Genomic DNA, 21680 nt, shown 5'->3' with positions numbered 1-21680 from the left:
GCTCAATTCCAGGAGGCTGGGATCATGACTGAACTAAAGGCAGAGGCTTAACCATCTAAGTCCCCCACCCCTTTTATTTATTTTTTTAAAAGATTTTATTTTTATTTATTTGAGAGAAAGAGTGCATGCACACGAGTTGGAGGGGTGTGCAAAAGGAGAAGCAGACTCCCCCTCAGCAGAGAGCCTGATGCAGGGTTCCATCCCAGGACCCTGAGATCATGATCTGAGCTGAAGGCAGCTGCTTAACCATCTGAGCCACCTAGGCACCCCGGAGATTTTATTTATTTATTTATTTGAGAGAGAGACCGAGAGCACACACACAGGCTGGTGTGAGTCAGGAGGAGTAAAGGGAGAAATGGACTCCCTGCTAAACATGGAGCCAGATCCAGGGCTGATCCCAGGACCCTGAGATCATGACCTGAACCAAAGTCAGACACTTAACTGACTGAGCCACCCAGGCACACCAGGTAAAGAGATATTCTATGAAATCTGGAACTTCTCTACACTTATATATGCTGTAAATAAATTTAGACAACAGATGGAAAAGTTAAGATAAATTACTAGCAAAAAATATTGGGGAAAGAATTATTCTTATTTACAGACAAACTTTACAAGCTAAGGGGGAGATTAGATTAGGTAGATTAAATTTGATACATTAGGGGCGCCTGGGTGGCTCAGTGGGTTAAGCCGCTGCCTTCGGCTCAGGTCATGATCTCAGGGTCCTGGGATCGAGTCCCGCATCGGGCTCTCTGCTCGGCAGGGAGCCTGCTTCCTTCTCTCTCTCTCTGCCTGCCTCTCAGTGTGCTTGTAATTTCTCTCTGTCAAATAAATAAATAAAATCTTTAAAAAAAAATAAATTTGATACATTATATTGACTGGTTATTTTGCAAACATTAGTTAAATTTTTAATTATACAGAAAATATAATAGCTAATATTTTGCACTTTTTTTAGAGAGAGCACGGGATGTGGTGGGGTACAGGGAAGGAGGGAGAGAGAATTTTAAGCAGGCTCCATGCCTAATGCAAAACCCCACACTGAGCTCGATTGATGACCCTGAAGTCATAACCTGAGCTGAAATCAAGGGTCAGGTGCTTAACCTACAGAGCCACCCAGGTGCCCCTGTTTTGTGTTTTCTGTGTTCACTTGTTAAATGTATACAGTGACTCACAAGGGTACATAATGTTATTATTGCCATTTAAGAAATGATAAAATTAATACATAGATAGGTTTAATAATTCATGCAAAACCTTCTTAGTGTGGGTTAGTGGTGACAGAAGTAGGAATGAGGGAGCCAGGATGTGATACCAGGCAGGTGGGCTCCAGAGCTGGGAGGCTCACCATTGTGCTACTCTGCTTCTTTACGTGAATGAAAAGAAAAAGCTCTAAAACTCTGTATGGTGTGATCCTATCTTACAGAAATATATATTAATATTAGTATGTATTTTAAAATTCTATAATGTAATTCATTTGTAAATTTTTATCTAATTATATGCTCCTAGAAAAGATAATATTTTGATATTTTTCCAACAGTGGTTACTTCCCTCTAGTGGGATTTTGGGTAAATGTTGTTTTGAACTTGAAAATTTCTGTATTTTGCAGATTTTCTTTTATAGTCCTATAACCGTTTTATAATCACAAAAGTGTGTGTTTTTTAATGTTGTATAGTTCAAATGTGATGATCGCTTTTGAAATGCACAGATCAAATGCATGGATTGGATTCCTCTGCGGTGTAGCAGCTTCTGTTCCCACCCCTGACAGTGACCACACTAAGTGAGGGCCCAAGGTCAACGTAGTTCTTTCTCTCCATTAAATACTGTGTTAGATCTAAGAAGAATCTTAGAAACCAACTGTCTTGGCCAGTCTTAGAGACTAACCATCTTGTTTCTCAGATGAGGGTCCTGAGACGATGAGATCTCACCAGTTGACCCAAGATGAACTGACAGTCTGTTGTTCGACCAGGCTTCAGTCGCAGGTCTTCTGACTTCAGACACTGTGCTCTGTGAAGTCCCAGAGTCCTCAGGCAGGTGGGAAAGGAAGCACAGTTGATTTTTGTGACATTTGTTTGGAGTAAGGAAGTAACTAAACCAAAGTGGTTACAAAGGTATTCTTTCAATGAAAATGACAGTGATTGAAAACCTAATGGGGAAACTCTTGCAGATACTTTATGATGCCTGTGGAGGTCACTGAAGGGTCCTCACCTGGATTTGGGGGATCCCCAGCTATTACTGATCCGATTAGAGAAGGCAGTGTGAACATTGGAGGCAAATGTTAGCCCCAAAATGAGCACTTCGGTGGATGATATTTCTAAAACAGAAAATCCTTTTCTTTTCAGCCCCCGGCCCCACGACGGCAGTGTCCTACATGTCGGTGAAGTGTGTGGATGTCCGTAAAAACCATCACAAGACAAAATGGCTAATGCCCTGGGGACCCAACCAATGTGACAAGATCCGAGACATCGAGGAAGCAATCCCGAGAGAAATTGAAGCCAATGACATTGTGTTTTCTGTCCACATCCCCCTTCCCTCCATGGAGATGAGTCCTTGGTTCCAGTTCATGCTGTTTATCCTGCAACTGGACATCGCTTTCAAGCTGAACAATCAAATCAGTAAGTGTTCTCCCTTCTCATTCCTTTCCTTCCTTGGATACTCGCTCTCTTCTGGTTCTTTGAGAGTCAGTTCCAGTAACAGTACAGAAAATTACTGACTACTTACTACTCGCTAGGCCCTTTTCTGAATATCCTACTTATACTAACCCGTTTCCTATTCCTAGCAATTTAGTGAGGTGAGTCTTACTATCTCATCCTAGGGATAGAAGCCCTGGGCCTCTGAAAGGTTGTTCAAGGTCAGAGGTGAGAGAGCGGAAGGGCTGGGATTCAAACCCAGGCAGTCTGGCTTGAGAGCCTTGCCCTAACCACCAAGCTTCATCACCTTTGTAGTGTTAGGACGGAGCTCACCCCAGTGGAGTGATTTGAGGATTTCTGAAAGGTTCCATGTTTCAAAATGTCTCTTCCCTCTAGGCTTTAAGAATAGCCATCGTCTTAGTAAAGATCTCTGTCAAAATGGGAATGCCAGCCCATGAGCACTCATTTTTGCATAAAAGCAGGGTTGTTTTTTGTTTGTTTGTTTTATTTTGTTTTTGTTTTTTGCGGTTCAAGATTCTGAGGGTATGGGACATAGAAACATTTCACGAGGAGGTGATTATATATGGCATCTGAGAACTGTATAGAGAACCTTAGGTTGAGAAGAAAAACATTTTTTAGTGACACAGGATCAGGGGTGAGATGGAAAGAGAAAAAAGTATGTTGGAGACCTCTCTGCCTGGGGCCTGTCCTTGGATTAAAGCACTTTTTCTAATTCTAATTTTCCTGTATCAGCAATAATCTCCATATATAATCGTTAAAATTATTTTGTGTAGGAGTTACCAGTATACGTGCTTGATAGACATCTTATCGGGAACCAACAGATAATCTGAGATAATTTCCAGAATGGAGAACTCTCTCCATTCATTCAGTCTCTTACCCATTATTTTAAACTGTTTTGTCATGTCTACTACTGCCTGGCACTGTGCTCTTGGCTAGACATGTGGATACAGGTGAAGACAGTATCCTTTAAGGGGCTTATCGTCAAGTGCAATGATGGGCAAATAAATGATATGCCAGTATGATGGGCTAGGGGTTGCAATCAAAGTTTGTGCAGGGGGCTGTGGAAATACAAAGAAAAAGCTTTAAACTTTAGAACTTTAGAACACACCAAGGGAAGACCGCCTTGGTGCGTGAGTGAATTTATGAGTGTGTGTGTGTGTGTGTGTGCGCGCGCACGCGTGCGTGTGTGTGTGTATAGAGCTGAGCAAGTAGATATTTAAAGTGAATGTTAAAGAGTAAAAACCTGACGAGAAGTTGGGGGTGAGGGCGGGGATAAATAGAAGAGCATTCTAGACAGAGGGAATGGCTGAGAGGAAGGTCCAGATTTGCCCAACAACCGGAAGCATTCAGTGGTATTTCACATGTCCACATTCTCTTGCCCATTGTCGTCTCTGTTGGTTGTGTAACACATTTATTCATTCACTAATTCAAACTTTATTATGTCCCAACCCTACTTGAAATGCTAAATACTGGGGATACAAGACTGAACAAAACATGTCCTTTTAAGGAGTTGGGTAAGACAGTGGTTGGGAAACAGAAAAGAAAGAAAGGTATGTGCTATGATGGGGGGAATAGGCAATGTTTTGAAAATGTGATTTATAAGAAATATATATTTGGTCATCCAGATCACCAGAATATACTTCTCATATATATTTGGTCCCGGCTCTTGGTTCCCAAAACCCTTGGAATTTCCTGAGTGATAAGAACAATGGGAGCATGTTTTGTTATAATATTTGGTCTCGTCCTCAGTTCCTGAAAAAACATCAGAAGCCATAAAGGTGAGATGGGTGCCTTGTTCAGAAGCCCCTTTCCACCACCACTGGGCTTATGTTAATGAGGTAACTTTTGGAAAGCACCTAAGGGTGTGGGAGCTGGTCGCCAGGGGAGCCAACCACAAATAAGGGTGGCACTTTCAGTTCCACTCCTGATTGTCAGGGAGGGGAGAGGGGCTGGAGGTCAATTCAGTCACCAGGAGCCAGTGATTTAATCAGTTGTGTGTATGTAATGAAACCTCCATAAAAAGCCCAAAGGAATGGAGTTCAGGGAGCTACCAGGCTGGCAAACCAGAATGTTTCTTCGTGTCGCCCTGCCGGGCCCCAAACTCTGAGGAAAGAAAATGTCATTAGGGACCTTGTCCCATGTATCTCTTACCTGGCTGTTGGTTCATATCCTTTGTCATCAATTGGTAATTCTTTGAACTGCTCTAGCAGTTTAAACCCGAATGGGGGCCTGTAGAAACCTCTCAGTTTATAGCCAGTTGGTCAGAAATACAGGTAACACCCTGGGCTTGAGATTGGCGTCTGATGTGGAGGGTGCTCTGTGGGACGGCCCTTAACCTGGGGGATTAGATCCATCTCCAGGTAGATAGTGTCAGAATGGAGTTGTGTTGTAGGACACTGTGCTGGTGTCTGAGAATTGTTGGATATGGGGGGACTCCTACCTCCAACACACACACAACACATCTTATTTGGTGGTCAGAACCTATTACATATTTTAACAAATAAATTACTTCACAGCAAATATATTTCTTAAAGATTTTATTTATTTATTTGAGAGAGAGCACACCTGTGTACACATGAGGGCAGAGAGGGGCAGAGGGAGAAGTAGAAGCTGGCTCCCCACTGAGCAGGGAGCCCAACATGGAGCTCAATCCCAGGACCCTAGGATCATGACCTGAGCTGAAGGCAGATGCCCAACTGACTGAGCCACTCAGATGCCTCTACCTCCCAGCAAATATATTTTTTAAAGATTTTATTTATTTATTTGACACAGAGAGAGAGAAAACACAAGTAGGCAGAGAAGCAGGCAGAGAGAGAGGGGGAAGCAGGCTCTCCGTTGAGCAGAGAGCCCGATGTGAGACTCGATCCCAGGACCCTGAGATCATGACCTGAGCCGAAGGCAGAGGCTTAACCCACTGAGCCACCCAGGCGCCCAAATTGTTAAATTTCTTACCATGTGAAAGCCCATACCTAATAGGGGCACACTGAAAAATTAAGATAGACAACTAACAGTTCCTTCAATGAATGTGTAAAGTAACTGATACCATAGAACCATCAAGAAAACCAAGTCATAAAATACTGTTTAGGGGCAGTAGCCATGGGTGGGAGCTGTCAACTTTAATATGAGAAGGTTATGTGTTAGGTTTGTGGGAATATTTTTTTTCCTTAAATTTGTTCTTTATACCTTTGCTAAAGGACACTGAGGAAGGCCTCCATGAAACTAGTGATGGTATGTCTTTGCTGAAAGAGAGAGAGAGATTTTTAATTTTATAATATTTATAAGACACTATAGATCTGTTTTCCTCTGATCCTTATGTTAAGAATGTGTGAGACTTTTGTCCACTTCTGCCTGCCTCTCTGCCTACTTGTGACGTCTGTCTGTCAAATAAATAAATAAAATATTTTAAAAAAATAAATAAAAGCTTATCATTACTTAATCGGTTCCAAGATTTCATCAGATTAATAGTTTTAGGGGGGGAAATGGTGACATTAGAGGGAACTTTATAAATTAGAGGGAAATTTATAAAGCTGGTTAGAGAGTGTATATATTGTATTTAATTATTGACAAGATATTCCATGTGAGTTAGTTTGGATGCTTTTCTGGCAGCAATAAGTAGGACAGGAGAAGAGGGCTCAGGGATGTAGTGAACAAAATACTCGGATGTGTGGATGACTTCCTGTTTATCAAAGATTCGGATGTAATAGTGTTACCTTAATTGTAAAAAAAGTCAGGACCAATTCTATTTTTTCTTTGAACTTTCTCAGGCAGTCTATGAAATGAGTTCCAGTTTTCAAATAATGAGAAGGGATTTTAACAATGTGGATTATGAAATTAATATTAGATTTCCAAGACAAATATAAATATAAATATGGCCAGAGTGTTCACCTACTTTTGAAGGGTCTTTGAGCAGATAAGGTAACCTAAGAACTATATATTTTAAGTGACTTTTAGTCATTTGGTGTTAAATGTATATATTCTTTTTAAACTTTTCCATGTAAGGTGATACAGGTTTTAGCTAGCATTTTAGATCTTGACAAACCTCAGAAAGTAGAAATCATTGACTCTTTAAAAGCTTATCATTACTAGGGGCGCCTGGGTGGCTCAGTGGATTAAAGCCTCTGCCTTCGGCTCGGGTGCCCTGCATCGGGCTCTCTGCTCAGCGGGGAGCCTGCTTCCTCCTTTCTCTCTGCCTGCCTCTCTGCCTACTTGTGACGTCTGTCTGTCAAATAAATAAATAAAATATTTAAAAATAAATAAATAATATATTTAAAAATAAATAAATAAAAGCTTATCATTACTTAATCGGTTCCAAGATTTCATCAGATTAATAGTTTTAGGGGGGGGAAATGGTGACATTAGAGGGAACTTTATAAATTAGAGGGAAATTTATAAAACTGGTTAGAGAGTGTATATATTGTATTTAATTATTGACAAGATATTCCATGTGAGTTACGTAAAAAATCAAACAAACAAACAAAAAAGCATAGTCCTCATTTGAAAAAGCAATTTTAAATAGAACCTCTACTTTTCACCTTCTAAACTTATTGAAAAACCTACAATTGTCTTTCACTGATAAGTATAGAAAGTAGCCATTTGAACTTTGAAGTGGTGACAGTTTTAAAACCATAGCCTGCAGGAGCTGGGGAGGGAAGCCCACTGAAGGGAATCTAGACTTCGAGATGCTTGGAAAATTGACCTTTTGGTGAATAGCAATGACAAATTCCTCGGAGACCAGCCTGTCAAAATCTGTGATTGGGTCAACACTAACTTTTAGTTAAAGTTAAATTAAATTATTTGTCAGGAATTAAACTATTTGTCAGGGCACAAACATGGTGCTTCTGTAAAGTTGTAAGGGACGTGGGACTTCAGTTTTCACTACAAAAAGGAAATGGAGGGGAGCATGAGTACCCTGAAAAAGGTCGAGGAAAACTCAACCAAAACATCTGGCATCTAGATGTGTAGGGTTAATCACTGGGAAAAATGAATGCTTATCTATGTGATGGACTTCGATTTTTCTGTGACACCAAATTCTGTTATTTGAAAATACCCTGTAAAGTGGGTGTACCTCAATCTTTTTAAAGTGCATTATCGGTCACTCAATTTATGTACGTATCTGTGAAAGACAGGCCTGGATTGGCTCAGACGGTGCCTTCTTATGAAAAGGAATGTCAATCTACTGATTACAACTGCAAGTCACATACTTAGCATACCCTCAGACTCTCCATGGGGCTTCTTTTGAGGAACCTGGGTGCAGAGATCAAAGAAAGTTGGTTTTTTTTTTTTTTTGACATGTCTCTACCCAGCTTTCAAATCTATAGGCTGTTGAAACAGAAGCACTGCGATTCGTTGGCAGAAAGCCTCAAGATGGATTGATCTGTGTTGAGTAGTAAATCTAGAATTTTAAGGAGCTTAAAAATTCCTTAGGCTGAAAAAATACTGGAAAATGCTGTGGGGTAGGAAAAGCTGGCCCATCTATTCTGTTCTTAGGTAATGAAGTCATTATGTTTTGCCTTGAGCCCTGTGCTGTATGCTAGGATCGAGTGTTAAGTCATACTTGCTTGTTTCATTACTACAAATGACTACATGAAATGATGGAATTATTTCTGAAACTGACAACTGATTTTTCTTCTCTCAAACTGAGAACATTTCTGTAAAATGTATTTCTAGTAAAAAAGAAAAAAAAAATTAGAATGATATTACCCTGTTCTCAAGTTCCATAGCTGAGCGTCCTGCCTAACTTTTTACCAAGTAATTGTGCTCTTCCATTTTTATATCACATGAAGACAATTAGAATAAAAGAATAGTCTGTTAACTGTAAAAACAAAAACAAAAACAGTCATGTTATCTAAAATGATTAGGGGTGAATTTACCAAAGGAAGAAAGTCTGTGAACGTATTCTTGGCCATTAGCAGGAGTCTTGGTTCTTAATTCTATGTTTTCAGATGCCTCTTGGGAAGAGTCCACAAAGAGAGCTTAATGCAGGAGAGGATTCTATATGCCATGAAACTACCGATGGCTAATGATGGAACTAGGCCGTTGGTAAAATGGTACTCATGTGGCTGGATTTCCATGCCTTATCAGATAGTCCTTTTTAACAAAATACGTTGTAGCAACTACTAAGAAGAAATCTAATTCTTCTCTCCTGTTCCTTTCAAAAAAGAGACCTACTCTGAATCATGACCATGTTACAGTCCCTGTTTGTAGGAAACATTTCTGATTGGATAGTTTTTTTTTTTTTTTTTCTTTAAGATTCACTTATTTATTTGAGAGAGAGAGTGTGAGCGCCAGGGGTGGGGCTGGGGGAGAGGCAGAGGGAGGAGGAGACAGAGTCCTAAGTAGACTCCATGCCCAGTGTGGAGCCTCAAATGGGGCTTTGCTGGTCTTGATCTCAAGACGCTGAGATTGCCACCCAAGCCTCTGTCAGAGGCTTAACCGACTGTACTATCTGCCCCTGATGGGACAGGGGTTTTGTTTTGTTTTGTTTTGTTTTAAAGATTTTATTTATTTGACAGAGAGAGACACAGAGAAAACAGGAACACAAGGAGGGTGAGTGGGAGAGGGAGAAGCAGGCTCCCTGCTCGGCAGGGAGCTTAATGACTGAGCTACCCAGGCACCCTGGACAGTTTAAATTACAAGCTGGTGTCACCAATATTTTTGAAATTATCTTTTAAATTTCTTTATCTACCTTAATCGGAGTCAATATGAGCAGAAATGACCTCTCATTTTCTCCCTGCCCTCTCCACTCACCTCCCCCAAGATGATAAACTGAAAAAGCTCAAAATACAACAAAAAGATCCAGGAAATTTAAATGTGGTGGGGTTTGCAGAGGTAGGTAAAAGATAGGGAGGTTGTTAATATTTGAGGTAGGCTTGTATGGCCAGTCTGCTTTCTTCTTACGGAGTCATGTGCCCCCTTCAAACCCAGTTGAGAACCTAGAATTTTCTAATATGAATCAGTCTTACCTACTGACCTGGGTTAGAAAAAAACTAAAATCACAGGAAAAGACTGTATTTTGTCGATTAACCAGGATAGTGGAGATTAGGGACACCATGTATGTTTGCTTTTGTTTATGGATTACCTTTCCCTTCGAGGGGCTCTTTAGGAACAACCCTGGAATTAACCATTGAGAGCAAGTTTATACTGGCAGGAAAATGGCAGCCTTTGGCTTTGTTTCATTTGGGCGTGATTATTGGTGAACTCATTACTTCGACAGCATCACTATAAAACTCTCTGAATCTTCTTTATCTGGCTCAAAGATTTTGTCATACGTTATGTATATCCAAGTGAAGAAATACAGCCTAGGAACAGAGTTGGGCTCCTCTAAAACCTTGCCATGATTTTTTAAACAGATGTTTATAGTTTAGTATATCCTGTTCTTCCTCCTCCCTTCCAGTCATCCATTGGCTTTCAGGTCGGTTTAATATTGGGAAGGAGATCGTATTGGGTCAGTCTCTAGTCATAACAAACCACTCACTTATGGTTTGAATAATTTGCAGTTGCTGTTATTAAATATCACCTGTGTGATTGCAGACTTTGAGCCCTGGCAGGAAGTTTGGAGTGCTGCTAGTCTAGTAATCTTCAACCAGGAAGCTTACGGGTGGATTTCAAGGGCCAGGCAATCCCCCTGGGATTCTATATAAAATTTCAGTCATATTTATTGTATGTATTTTTAGAGTAAAAGGGTTTGTGGCTTTTGTCAGGTTTTCAAATCGACTGCTTGATCCCAAAATGTTAAAGGGGCTAATCCTTTCATTTCCTGGATGGAGAAACCTTACACCCTGAGATACTGACCCACCGTAGCAGAGCTGGCCGAAGACAAAGCAGGATCTCCTCGTTGTACATTAACCGTGTAGGTAGGTGGGTGGTACGTGGCCACAAGGACGCTACCTGCGTGCCGGTCAGTGAGCCTTCTCCCAACCAGCACCCAAGTCTTCTTGGACAGAAGTGGCACTGGTCTTTCTAAAATAGTGTATTTTCTATTTTTCTCTTTTGAATCTCCCAAACTGTAGTTCAGGGAATGTAGTGCAGTCTAGAATCTGTTTATAGTGCCACAGCTGCAGATCACCCACATGTCTGATTTCCTGCTCTGAGTTTGGAATATAAACGAGGAGATTCTCTTTGCATCCATAACAAGTATATCCTGGTTACTAAAATAAATCCTGGTGACATCAATGAGGAGTGTGAACAGTCAAGCAGCTAGCAGCAGCAGATTCCTTGATGGCACCCTCACTATATACGAGGTGGTTTCAGGGTTGGTTTTTTTTACCTCCTCCTCTTCTAACTTGGGGTATTCCTGTCAGTATTTAAATGCCATTCAGTCATCACATAGCTAAAATGTGGGGTTATTTTACTGAGAATCCTATCTTTATTTTGGTTAACGTAAGAAAATATGAAGAAAAATCCGTTTTCTGGATTATGCTTTCCAAAGCAAAAATAAGTTGGATGGGTGAAGGAAAACCCTCTGTTAAAGCTGAATTCAACTTGCAAAAGTGCCAGGGACTCTACATTCGAAAAAAAATTTTCCCTAATGTCTACCTATTGTAGGCACACAGATGCTAAAAATGGTTCCAGTTCTTCCTTTGCTTTGGTATATTAGTGCTAATTTGGTTGGAGAGGTAGTAGTATTAAAGCGGGAGGAGGTTCTGACTTTTAAATTTTTCTGGTCTAGGTTATTTCCTAAAATAATTGTCCAGTGAATGTCTCTTTCCTGTCTTACCTGTTGTTCATGTTATGGCCATAAGGAAAGCCCAGGCCTAACCTAACAAGCAAGATTGTATCTTCTAAAGAAGGGGAGGTTTGGGGGAAGATTGAAAATATTTAAATTCAGCTTCTTAAAAAAAAAAAAAAGTTCCTGTCATATAGTCGGAGTTGTCTTTTTAAGCATGGAGCAGCCTGTCACGGGTAGTTATCAAACAAAAGCTCATTGGGGTGGAGAGATTCACGGTGATAATTTTATGTTGGGTGACCTTTTCTTTACAAAGTACTCTTGTACCAGAGGTGCTGACGGTTGTCTTTGTTGCCAGCCATTTGCTTTGGCTCCATACCATATTCTCACAGAACCAGACTATGTGCCCTCCCTCAGACTGTGGGCTTCCACCATGCCTGCTGAGTGGGCCGCTGGTCACAAGCTCAGCACCCCAGCCACATCTGATTGGATTAGGATGGGCCCTTCACCCAAGGAGAGCGATCAGATTTTCTCTTGTGCAAAATCGGGATTCAAATCGTCTCCGATTAAGACAACTTTACTTATATTTCATCTGATCATCTTACCAGGTTTTCCTGGCGGAGAGAGGAAATTGAAGACCAGAGAGGTTAAATAACTCGTCTAGAGTCTCACAGCTGAGAAATAGAAGGGTTATGAGCAAAAATGATCTCAGGAGTCCTGTACCTTGACGCTATCCTGAGTTTATCTGTCCTGCAATGTAGTGTCTCTGTCTTGTGAGTAGGAAATTAGACCAGATGATCCCTGAGGTCTTGTCTCTCCAACTCTTTTGCTGAGAGTCCATGACTCACTTCAGATTCTTTGGCTTTATAAAAACCATTTGAATATCCATCCCTTCAGCTTTGTAAATAGGTGACGTCACGGACCCTCAAGTGGGAACCATTTTAGAAGATGCCCCGTTGTGCGTGGATGAGCTTAGTGTTGACAGGAGTGAGTTTTCTAGTAATTTTCTTTTGTTATGTGTTTACCTTGTGTTCATTTCTAGTCCTTGGGTAGGCAGACAGGGTTGGTGTACTGGAAGTATATTTTTAGGCTGACATTAAAAAATGTATCATAGACACCAACACAGGAAGTAGTTTTTAGGTGAGTCAGTGTATAAATAACCTCAAAGAGTTTTCATAAAGGGAAGGTGGATCTTTTAATTCAACAGGCCAGCTTCTGAGGCCCTCTTCCCAACTTCCTTTATTCATTCAGTGGTCATTTATTGGGCTTCTACTATATGCTGGCATTTTTGTACTTTAAGTCCTTATCTTTTATACTACAGTTTCAAAAAAACCTCCTGGCCCTTCTTTGTTTACTTCTCTCGATCCTGCAAGACTGCATTTTGAGAGCAGGGACTGTATCTTGTTCATCTTTTTGTCTCCATACTTAACATAGCCCCAGGCTGTATAAATACTCAAGATGTACTCATAATAATTAATTAGGAGCACACAGTCTAGTCCAGAGAGAAATAAACAAAAAAATTACACTAATGTGTTCAGAGAGAAAGAAAAAATTACACCAGTGTGTTCAGTGTTAAGTGCCCAGAGCATTCCATGAACAAAGAAGGGGAAATGATGAACTCACTGAAAGGTAATTTTTTAATTGAGTCTTGAAGGGTGGAATCTTCCAGGAGATGTTAGAATTTGTGACTTTCTAATATATGAGGGCAAAGAAATGTCTAAGAGTAGCTGTATTTTGTTCAAGGAAATGAGAGTGTTTTGGGCTAAATTCTTGATCTGACACTTAAAAATTTCATGACACTTTTGGTTAAATTAATGAAATTCCTTGTACTTCATTTTCTTCATGTATAAAATAGAGGTAATTTGTAGTGCCGTCCTTATATGATTGTCTTAAGGATGAAACTAGAATAATACGTATGTGGCTTTTTCATAGTTACGTGCTTGGTATGTGGTACATGCTCAGTAAAGGTGAGTTATCGTTATTCTTGGACTTGAGCAGAGAGGAGTGAGTTCTGGAGAGAACATAGAAGACCAGCAAGAAGGACAGCAGGGCTGAGTGTGCAAAACAAGGACCTGCATGGTTGCTGGCCATAGGCCTTTGATTACTGAAGGACAGTAGTTTTTAACTTTGGATCAAGGACCTTGAGCTTGGGAGAGAAATGTGCAAAGGTCCCATTCAGACATATTTTATTTGTATTTCTTCAACTGAATCCCCGAAGTTATCTGTGGGATTCAGAGGTTTATGAGTCTCAAGGTAAGAATTTCAACTTCATGATCTAGGGAGACCCCATGTGAGCTTCAAGTCACATACTGATCAGCACTTAAGCAATTGGAGAACACCCTAAAATAGAAGACATGGAAAATTTTCAGCATCCTGAGGAGAATACACCCACAAGGCATGGTTTAATGACATTTGACTATAAACATGTTGACATGTAAATTGAAATGTTTTGGAATAAGGTAATAATTTAAGATGAGAATAGAAGAATCTATTGTATCTGGAACACAACCTCTGCAGACTCTGTAGACTGAAATTTACAGAAGTGAAGTGACTTCTCCAGGGTCACCTGGTTTGCCTATGAGAAAGTCAGGACTAAGATCCCTAGTTTCCCACCTTGAAATGCTGTGAAAGAACGGGTGGTGTGTGAAGGATAGTGAGGCCATTCGTTAGGCTGCAGAAGGATTCTGTATTGGAGAGAAAAGAGAAGCTGAAAGACGAAAGGGGCAGTTGGTGAGTTGCAGTGATGGCCAGGCAAGGGAATTTGGAGTTTGATCCTTAAGAAAAGAAATTGAAAATCACATCTCTAGTGCTGAAATAAAATGTGGAATTGAGGATTCGAGACTCATAGCTTGTTCTTTGTATTATAACAGCAGCTGGAAACTGCATTTCTTTTTTTCCCATTTGGACTTCTCGCATGGTGGTATTCCCGACGGGAGGGCATCTGTGAACTTTTTAATGGGAGAAGTCGTAAAGCTGGGTTAGGGCTGTTCGCGCGAGGCTGCCTTCGGAGGCAGGTAAAAATCTGACTCCCCTTTTGCTTTTCAGCTACAGACACAGCCATCGCTGCCACCACCAGCTGAGTGACTCGGAATCTAGGGGTTGCCAGTAATTGTGGGTTTAAGTCACAGAGGAAAAAGATAAGAGAAGAGCAAGGCTGGTTTTTCCACAATTAAATGTTGCCTCTCGGGCTTCTCTGACGGCAGGAATCCAAGAGGTCAGGAACCACCAGCCGTATTATTTTTCTCCCTGGCTGCCTGCCTTCATTTGTAACCCCTCCTCATTCATGGGAATGAAGAAAAGGTGGGTTGAAAATAAAAAGCTTGTTCTAGCCTACTTTTTCCTTTACGAAACTTGTCAGAAACAAAGCTTTGCCGTGAAAGAGACGGAATCCCTTCTGGTAGCTGGCTTTTCCTGCTGGCAGCACAAAGATATTTTGGGGGGTGAAGGTGGGTGGGAGAGAAACACTATTGTTGAAATGTACTATTGTCTTTTTCCAGTTAGGACAGGGTTTTTCTCAAGTACTGCCCAGTACTCTGGTATTTTTGTATTTGGTATGGTTTAACTTGTGTATTAGTCAGATTCAAGTTTTTATCCCTTGTCACTTAAGGCCATTACAAGTGCCCTGAGGGCAGGGATTGTTTTATTGTTCTTTGTTTTTGCCACGAAGCCTCAAGTGCATAAGCCAGTTCTGCAGCTGGTCCTTTGTTAAGATTTCTGCATTTGTGGAATGTTAGAACTAGAAGGACTTTAGTGGATCCAACTTCGGTAATTAATGAAAGGATACATAAAATGACTTACTCAAATTGTACAGCTAATAAGTGGCTTTACCTAAAACAAGAAACTGGTCTCCTAACTCCACCTAACGTGTGACATAATGGCAAACAGCTTGAGCTGTGGAATCAGGCACCCCTGGGTTCCCGTTTTGCCTCTTTCCTGCACTAGCAGTGTGGGCGAGCGTGGGCCTCAGTTTCCTCATGTTGAGACTGAGGCCGATCATCCATGTCAGGCTGGCACAGATGTATGTGAAAAGGTAGGCACTCACAAATAGGAGCTTTTAAAGATCATTCTTTTATTTCTTTTAAAAGCACAATACTTTCTTTATAAGAAAACTAGACATTTCTAGGATCTCTTCAAGAAATTTCAGAAAAGATAGCATGATCGATTTGGGTGGCGTAATTAGGCCCTTCGGTGCAGCCTAGAATGGACAAAAATGAAAATTGGCCCCACCCACAGGAAATACGGGCCACCCCTCAGCACAGTTAGTAAAGAAGTGCCCACTTCTTTACTTTTTTTTAGCAAAGAACCTAGAGATCGGGGTAGTGAGGGGACAAGTCAGCAGATTCCACTTACCTCCCAGGTGATGGGAACATAAATAAGTGTATGCGATGTGATGAGAGATGGGGAAGCCAGGGTCTGAGGGCCCAGCTCCTGGGACTTCCTGCTCAGGGGCAAGCCTGTGGAGGCAGAGGGGCTGCCAACAACACCTGAAAGGAAAGAGAAGTTTTTTCAAAGGAGAGACTGAGGGAAATGGCAGGAGGAGAACAGCAGGAAAAGCAGCCTGTTAGTGCAGGTGCCTTTTATTGAGGGAGGGGCAGTGGGGGTCTTGTGGGGTTCAGCCAAGGGTGGTTTTTGATTTTTCTCTCTCTCTCTCTCTCTCTCTCTGACACATTGCCTTCTCGCTGTTCTTTGTGTTGCTACAAGGCTGTCCGTCACTTGGATAGCTGGGTGGCAGCCCAATGTGGTCCCATGGCTGTCTGGAGCTGGAGTCCAGGGAAGGCCCTTGCCAGTTGATCAAGGGTAGGACCTGAGCTGCAAAGAATGCCCCAGATCCTGAATTCCCCACAGAAGCCTCGAGAAACAAATCCTCTGTGTGAGGAACACTGGCCTGACTCCAGCAATAACACAGCTGTTGAAACAGCTTAGTCACCAGGGCGATGGAGGCAGTGGGGCCCGGGAATGCTGGGGCTCCGATGTTTAGCCCTGAGAGCCAGGGCTCCCCACCCACAAGCATTCCCTTGTTTCTTTGAAGCCCAACCATAACCCCCTCCCTGGGTAGGACAGCATGAGGAGAGAAGCTAAAACACTTGAGGACTTGGGAGAGGAAAAGAAATGGTCACTCCTTTTAGACACCTGATTTCTCTCTCTTAAGGATCCTGGTTTATTTCCTGGGTTACTTTTTTTTGTTCCCTGCCCGGGGCTAGGCAGTGTGATTTCGATATGGTGGTGGGGGCCGGGAAGATGCACTCATTTATTTTATCTAGAAAATAAGGTGATTTCCTTAGCTTTTGGGTGTCCATGTGATGCACGAAGAAGTTAAGAGGGCAAGTCGGGGTCCTTCTGCCTGATCTTGCTTGGATTCCTTTAGCAGCTGCATCGGTTAGTGCTGTGGTCAGAGGGACTCTGGGCAGATCTGGGCAAAATACTTAGCTGATTTCATCAGGATTTGGGGAGGACTAATAAACTGCCACAGAGTGACCCCATTCCTCTTCCAGCTCTTTGAAGAACTGACCTTCGTGTTTTCTCTTTATCCTGGACTACTTCTGCACTGTTTGTTTTGGAAGTTGTTAAGTTAAATTAGCCATCCCTTTCCTTTCCTGGTTACTGTATGAGAATGCAGCTGTCAGTCCGTGAACTCTGCCATCATCTATTTTTAGATTCAGTGTGAATGAAGCTCTCTTCTCTAATTGCTTTCAGAGAGAAGGGGGAAGGAGAGGGGGGGGGGGGAGGCAGGTAGATTTTTGTAACCATCAAATCAGTTATTCTAAATGCTCTGTGCATGGATGGCGTCCTGGGGAGAAAGCAAAGAAGCTCACTGTGTGTTTCTCCCTTGGCTGTCAAGTATGTTTTCTCTCTGTATTTATGTTGATTTTGGTCAAATGGGAAAGAGCCCGTTGCCATATTTGCTTTCTGTGTTTTAACACTTGCCAGCGTGGATGGTTCTGATTTCCCTGCTTTGTTAGGCAAAGATTGGTTCATTGTTGAGTTTCAAATTACTTGGAAAACAGGGAGGGCCCTTCTGATGATAGTTTCTAGGAGAGTAAGTAATCTTAAGCATGCTGAGAACGTGGAAAGTGCAGTGGGCCTCAGTGATCTCTAGATCTCTCTACCCTACTGCCCCTGCCAAATTCCAGTCTGCCTTTCACACAGCTGCCAGGTCTCGCTGCTTAAACGTCTCTCTAAACAAGATGCAACAGCGCTCAGAGCAAGCTTGTTCCCTTTGTCATCACACCCTTCCTGCTCTCCAGCCCTGCCTGTTCACACATGATTTCTCCTGTTCTCCGCCATATTGAATTAGTTGATTTCTCCATTTCTCCGCTTTCAGGACACTTTTTTTTTTTTTTTAAAGATTTTATTTATTTATTTGACAGACAGAGATCATGAGTAGGCAGAGAGCAGGTGGTGGGGGGAGGCAGGCTCCCCACTGAGCAGAGAGCCCGATGTGGGGCTCGATCCCAGGACCCTGGCATCATGACCTGAGCAGAAGGCAGAGGCTTTAACCCACTGAGCCACCCAGGCGCCCCCAGGACACTTTTTATGCTTCTGTGACTTTTTATACATCTAGCTCCCTCTGCCTGCAGTTCTTTCTCTTCCTTACCTAATGAACTCTTACTCATCCTGTGAGTCACAGTTAAAACCTCATCTCTTATGGATGAGGCGATCCTAAAGATCATGTATTCTGTGCTGTGTCCTTTGACCACCCCGCCCCCACTGGCTGTCGCTCTTGACAGCTTTGTGCTGACTGTATACTTCGTATGTACTCGAATGTTGTACTAACCACATGCGATTATACTTGTGTTCTTGCCTGCCTTCCCTACTTTTCCATGAATAATTAAGGGCAAACTTTGCCTTGTATGTCTGTGTTATCCCCATGGTTGATGGAGACTAGGAGCGGATTAAAAATATTAGGTGAAAGAAAGAAGGATCTGGACTGGTTGGGCCGTAAGCCTCAGAGGTTTCAGAGGTATATTGATTTCATCTTGGCAACACCAGCTGTTCTGGGTCCTTATCCTCATGGGCTTGCTTTCCAACCTGGCAAAGGAAGCTTGAGTAGATTACCGAAGACATGACATGTTATATTTCAATGAATGCTGTACAATTTTTCTTCTCTGGAATCTCTTGCAAGTAGTCTCATCTATTCTCTTACCCCTACAGACTTGGACAGGCATGATATATACCTCAGACGCCAACTCCTTTATTGCTTTGCTTAATCCTTAAACTGAGAGAATTCTTTGATTTTTAGCCCCTGAGATTACTTCTTGTTTCCTTTGCCCCGGTAAACCCTCTCAAGCAGAATATTAGTGCAACCCCATATTATAATATAGAGAGGGGGAAAGGAGACAGGACCTCCCTCAGGATCAAATCCCTTAAAATCTCCCCTTCCATCCGGTCCTGGGGAATAGGCACATTGTTCCCCGATGGGACCATTGGGCCAAATTTGAGGTATGTCGTCTGAGGGGTATGTGTGTGCACGTGCACACATGTATGTACATGTGTGGGGGTAGGGGAAAGGACAGCAGGCATCGGAGAAGGAATGAATGCCACCCAAGCAGAGCAAACTATAGAGCACGCATGAGGGGTATAGAAGGGATGGAGTAACAGAAGAAAATTGGGGTTGTAGAAGGATTTGGAGAAAGAAGGATGAAGTTAATTTGGCAGATGCTTCATGAATATCCATCGTACAAAGGCACGGGTGATAATAGTTGTGAGTGAGACTGAGATAGTCCCTGGCTTTCGAGAACCTCTCGGTCTAAGTGGGAGGTGGGTAGGGAGAGAAATAGTGAGGTTGTTGTACCATAGTCGGGTAAATGTTACAGAGCTGAATGCGCAGGGTACTGTGGGAGTGAGAGGAGGGGTACTTCATCAAGTTTTAGTGACTAAGGGAAGGCGGGAATGAATCTGTGGAGTTCTAGAAGATGAACGGGAGTCTGGTATTAGTGGGGATGCAGAGTACTGTCTATAGCTCAGAGGAAAAGGAAACTTTTGCTAATTCATCCTCTCAAAGAGGACACCTTTTTAAAATTTGGGGTGTTAGCAGAGACCTTGAGTGCAGCCACCATGGGTAACCTTGAGTAGCAGTCTTAAAATAGCAGTCAGCAGGGACACCTGGGTGGCTCAGTCGGTTAAGCAGCTGCCTTCCGCTCAGGTCATGATCCCAGCATCCTGGGATCGAGTCCCACATCAGGCTCCTTGGCTTGGCAGGGAGCCTGCTTCTCCCTCTGCCTCTGCCTGCCACTCTGCCTGTGCTTGCTCTCACTCCAAATCTTTAAAAAAAAAAAAAAGCAGTCAGCATTTGCTGACTATTTACTATATGGTGGGTCTGTGGTGAGCAGTTCCCACTTTATCTAATTTAATCCTCACAACCATAGGAAATGGACATTACCCTTACCCTCATTTAGGTAGAAAAGGCACAAAGTGGCCAAGGTAAGCTACAGTTCCAGGCTGTGTCTCTCCACAGCCCAAGTTCTCACCCGTATTCCAAGGCTGGAGGCAGAGTGCTGAGCTACACTCAAAGTGACCTACCACCTAGGTGGCAGGAATAGAGGGGAACTCCTAAGATATGAACCTGGGATGCCAACCAGGGACCAGATATTAGCCTGGTTGCTTGTTTGCTTGCTTGCTTTTCACTGGGGGGGGGGGGGCAGGGAGCATTTAAGGAGTCTCAACTTTTAAATATTTTAAGGAGGACCAGGTAAAGGCATTGAAAGTATTTTAGAAATCATCTCCCTGGCTGCAGTGTGAGGAACAGACAGGAGAGGGGCATTTGGTTGAGTTATTTAAAGCCTGAGATGATAGTGGCCTTGAGCAAGAGAGGGGACAACAGTGAGGGGAGAGGGGGGAATAAATCTATAAGACCTGATGAGTAGAGAGTTTGCCAGCTTAGGTGGTTTGGCTCTCTGAACCAGCGAGGTAGAGACGTCCAGTAGGGAGTGAGCATGCCGAGCTGAAACCCAGGAGGGAAATCGAAACTTCAGAAGGAGACTGGCATCCCGGCCACAGGTGAGACCTCTCAGGGCAAGCATGGCAAGTGAGAAGAGGCGGGAGCTACTCTACAACTTGGTGACCACCAGTGGCTGTCTTTTTTATATCCTATGGTACTTCAGAGCCATTTGTTTATAAAACAGTTGATGTCCCCAGCTACTTTTCTAATGTACAGCCTTTAAAAGTAATATAATAGGGTACCACAGGGATAAGTGGATATTTTCCAAGAAGGTGTCACTTTGCAAAGGGCCCGGTTTGAGGAACATTTCCCCCATTGCATATCTCAGACGGCTTACTACTTCAACTAGGAGATGGTGTGCCACAATACAGCAAGGGACTGTTTTTGATGATGCTTAGAAACATGTCTTCATACACGTGGAAAATAATTCTCCCAAATGCAAACGCTTGACGTGATGAAGAAAAACGAGAGAGGTAATGTGAACTAAACTGTTAGGCTGCTTTGCGAAATAATTGTACTCATTCATTTTTATAACTGTGCACACCCAGGCCTGTGGGGCATCTTAAGAAAACAGCCAGGGCCAAATTTGTAATTAGCTGAGTCCATTTTTGCCAGGCCTAACCATGGATGTAGGACAGAGTTGGTTTTGTTATTTCCTTAATTGAAAGCATCAAGAAAATACAAGCCAGGTCAGAGAGTTTTTGATTGGGGTAGGAAGGCTGGCATAAATAACCCCAGATTATATGTCTGCTGGAGGCTGGGAGGAGGCTCGTCTGTGCGGCCTCCTTCTGAGGTTACCCAAACAATATTTGGTGACTAGCAGCTCCCCTATGGAATGTGGGAATGCAAGTGAATGTTTTGAAATTTCTTTAATTTTTTTTTTTTCCCCCAGGGCAAGGGCCTAGGAAAACCAAGGTTTTTCAGGGAACCTGAAAGTTTCTGACCATAATTCTTTATTTCTTCGTAATGCAACTGCCCTCCCCTTTCTCCCCTTGGTTTCCAGTTTATCGGTCAACCCAACCACCCTGAAGCTGGATGGAAGGTTATGTACCAAATGGTCCTGTCAACAGCCTTGGGAAGTAGGTCCTATTATTTCCATCTCGCCAACATGGAAGCTGAGACTTATTCAAGGTCATTCATTCAGAAAGTTGTAAGGGTAGCATTGCAAAACAGATCTCTTGGGGCTACAAACTGTCCTATCTTGGCTGGCAGATGCCCGTTTCAGAAAGTGAGTGAGAAGCATCCTGATCACTTCCTCAGTGAGGCCTCATCTTTCATTGCTTCACCCCACCAGGGTCCATTCTTAACATGAAGTAGCTGCCCTCGATTTCTTGGGGTGCCGAGAGTCTTCCTGTTTGTCTCCCTGACCATTTCTGGCTTACAAATGCTTTTCTTTTTTTTTTTTTTTTAAAAGATTTTATTTATTTATTTGTCA

At 42.5% G+C, this 21680-nt stretch overlaps 1 protein-coding gene across 1 annotated transcript in view; it reads left to right on the top strand.

Annotated features, from left to right (window-relative positions):
* WLS (Wnt ligand secretion mediator) overlaps window positions 1–21680 on the top strand; it is a 102309-nt gene that overhangs the window by 41261 nt on the left and 39368 nt on the right. The window contains exon 2 of the mRNA XM_004762990.3: window positions 2334–2606. Within this exon, the coding sequence (XP_004763047.1) occupies window positions 2334–2606 (273 nt within the window). The remainder of the gene's footprint in view (window positions 1–2333; window positions 2607–21680) is intronic.

The sequence above is a fragment of the Mustela putorius genome, unplaced genomic scaffold (genome assembly GCF_011764305.1).
Source record: "Mustela putorius furo isolate JIRA1106 unplaced genomic scaffold, ASM1176430v1.1 tig00003853_pilon_pilon_pilon, whole genome shotgun sequence".
In the NCBI taxonomy this organism is placed as follows: domain Eukaryota; kingdom Metazoa; phylum Chordata; class Mammalia; order Carnivora; family Mustelidae; genus Mustela; species Mustela putorius.
Note: the sequence above shows the minus strand (reverse complement) of the source record. Positions and strands in the feature narration are given on the sequence as shown.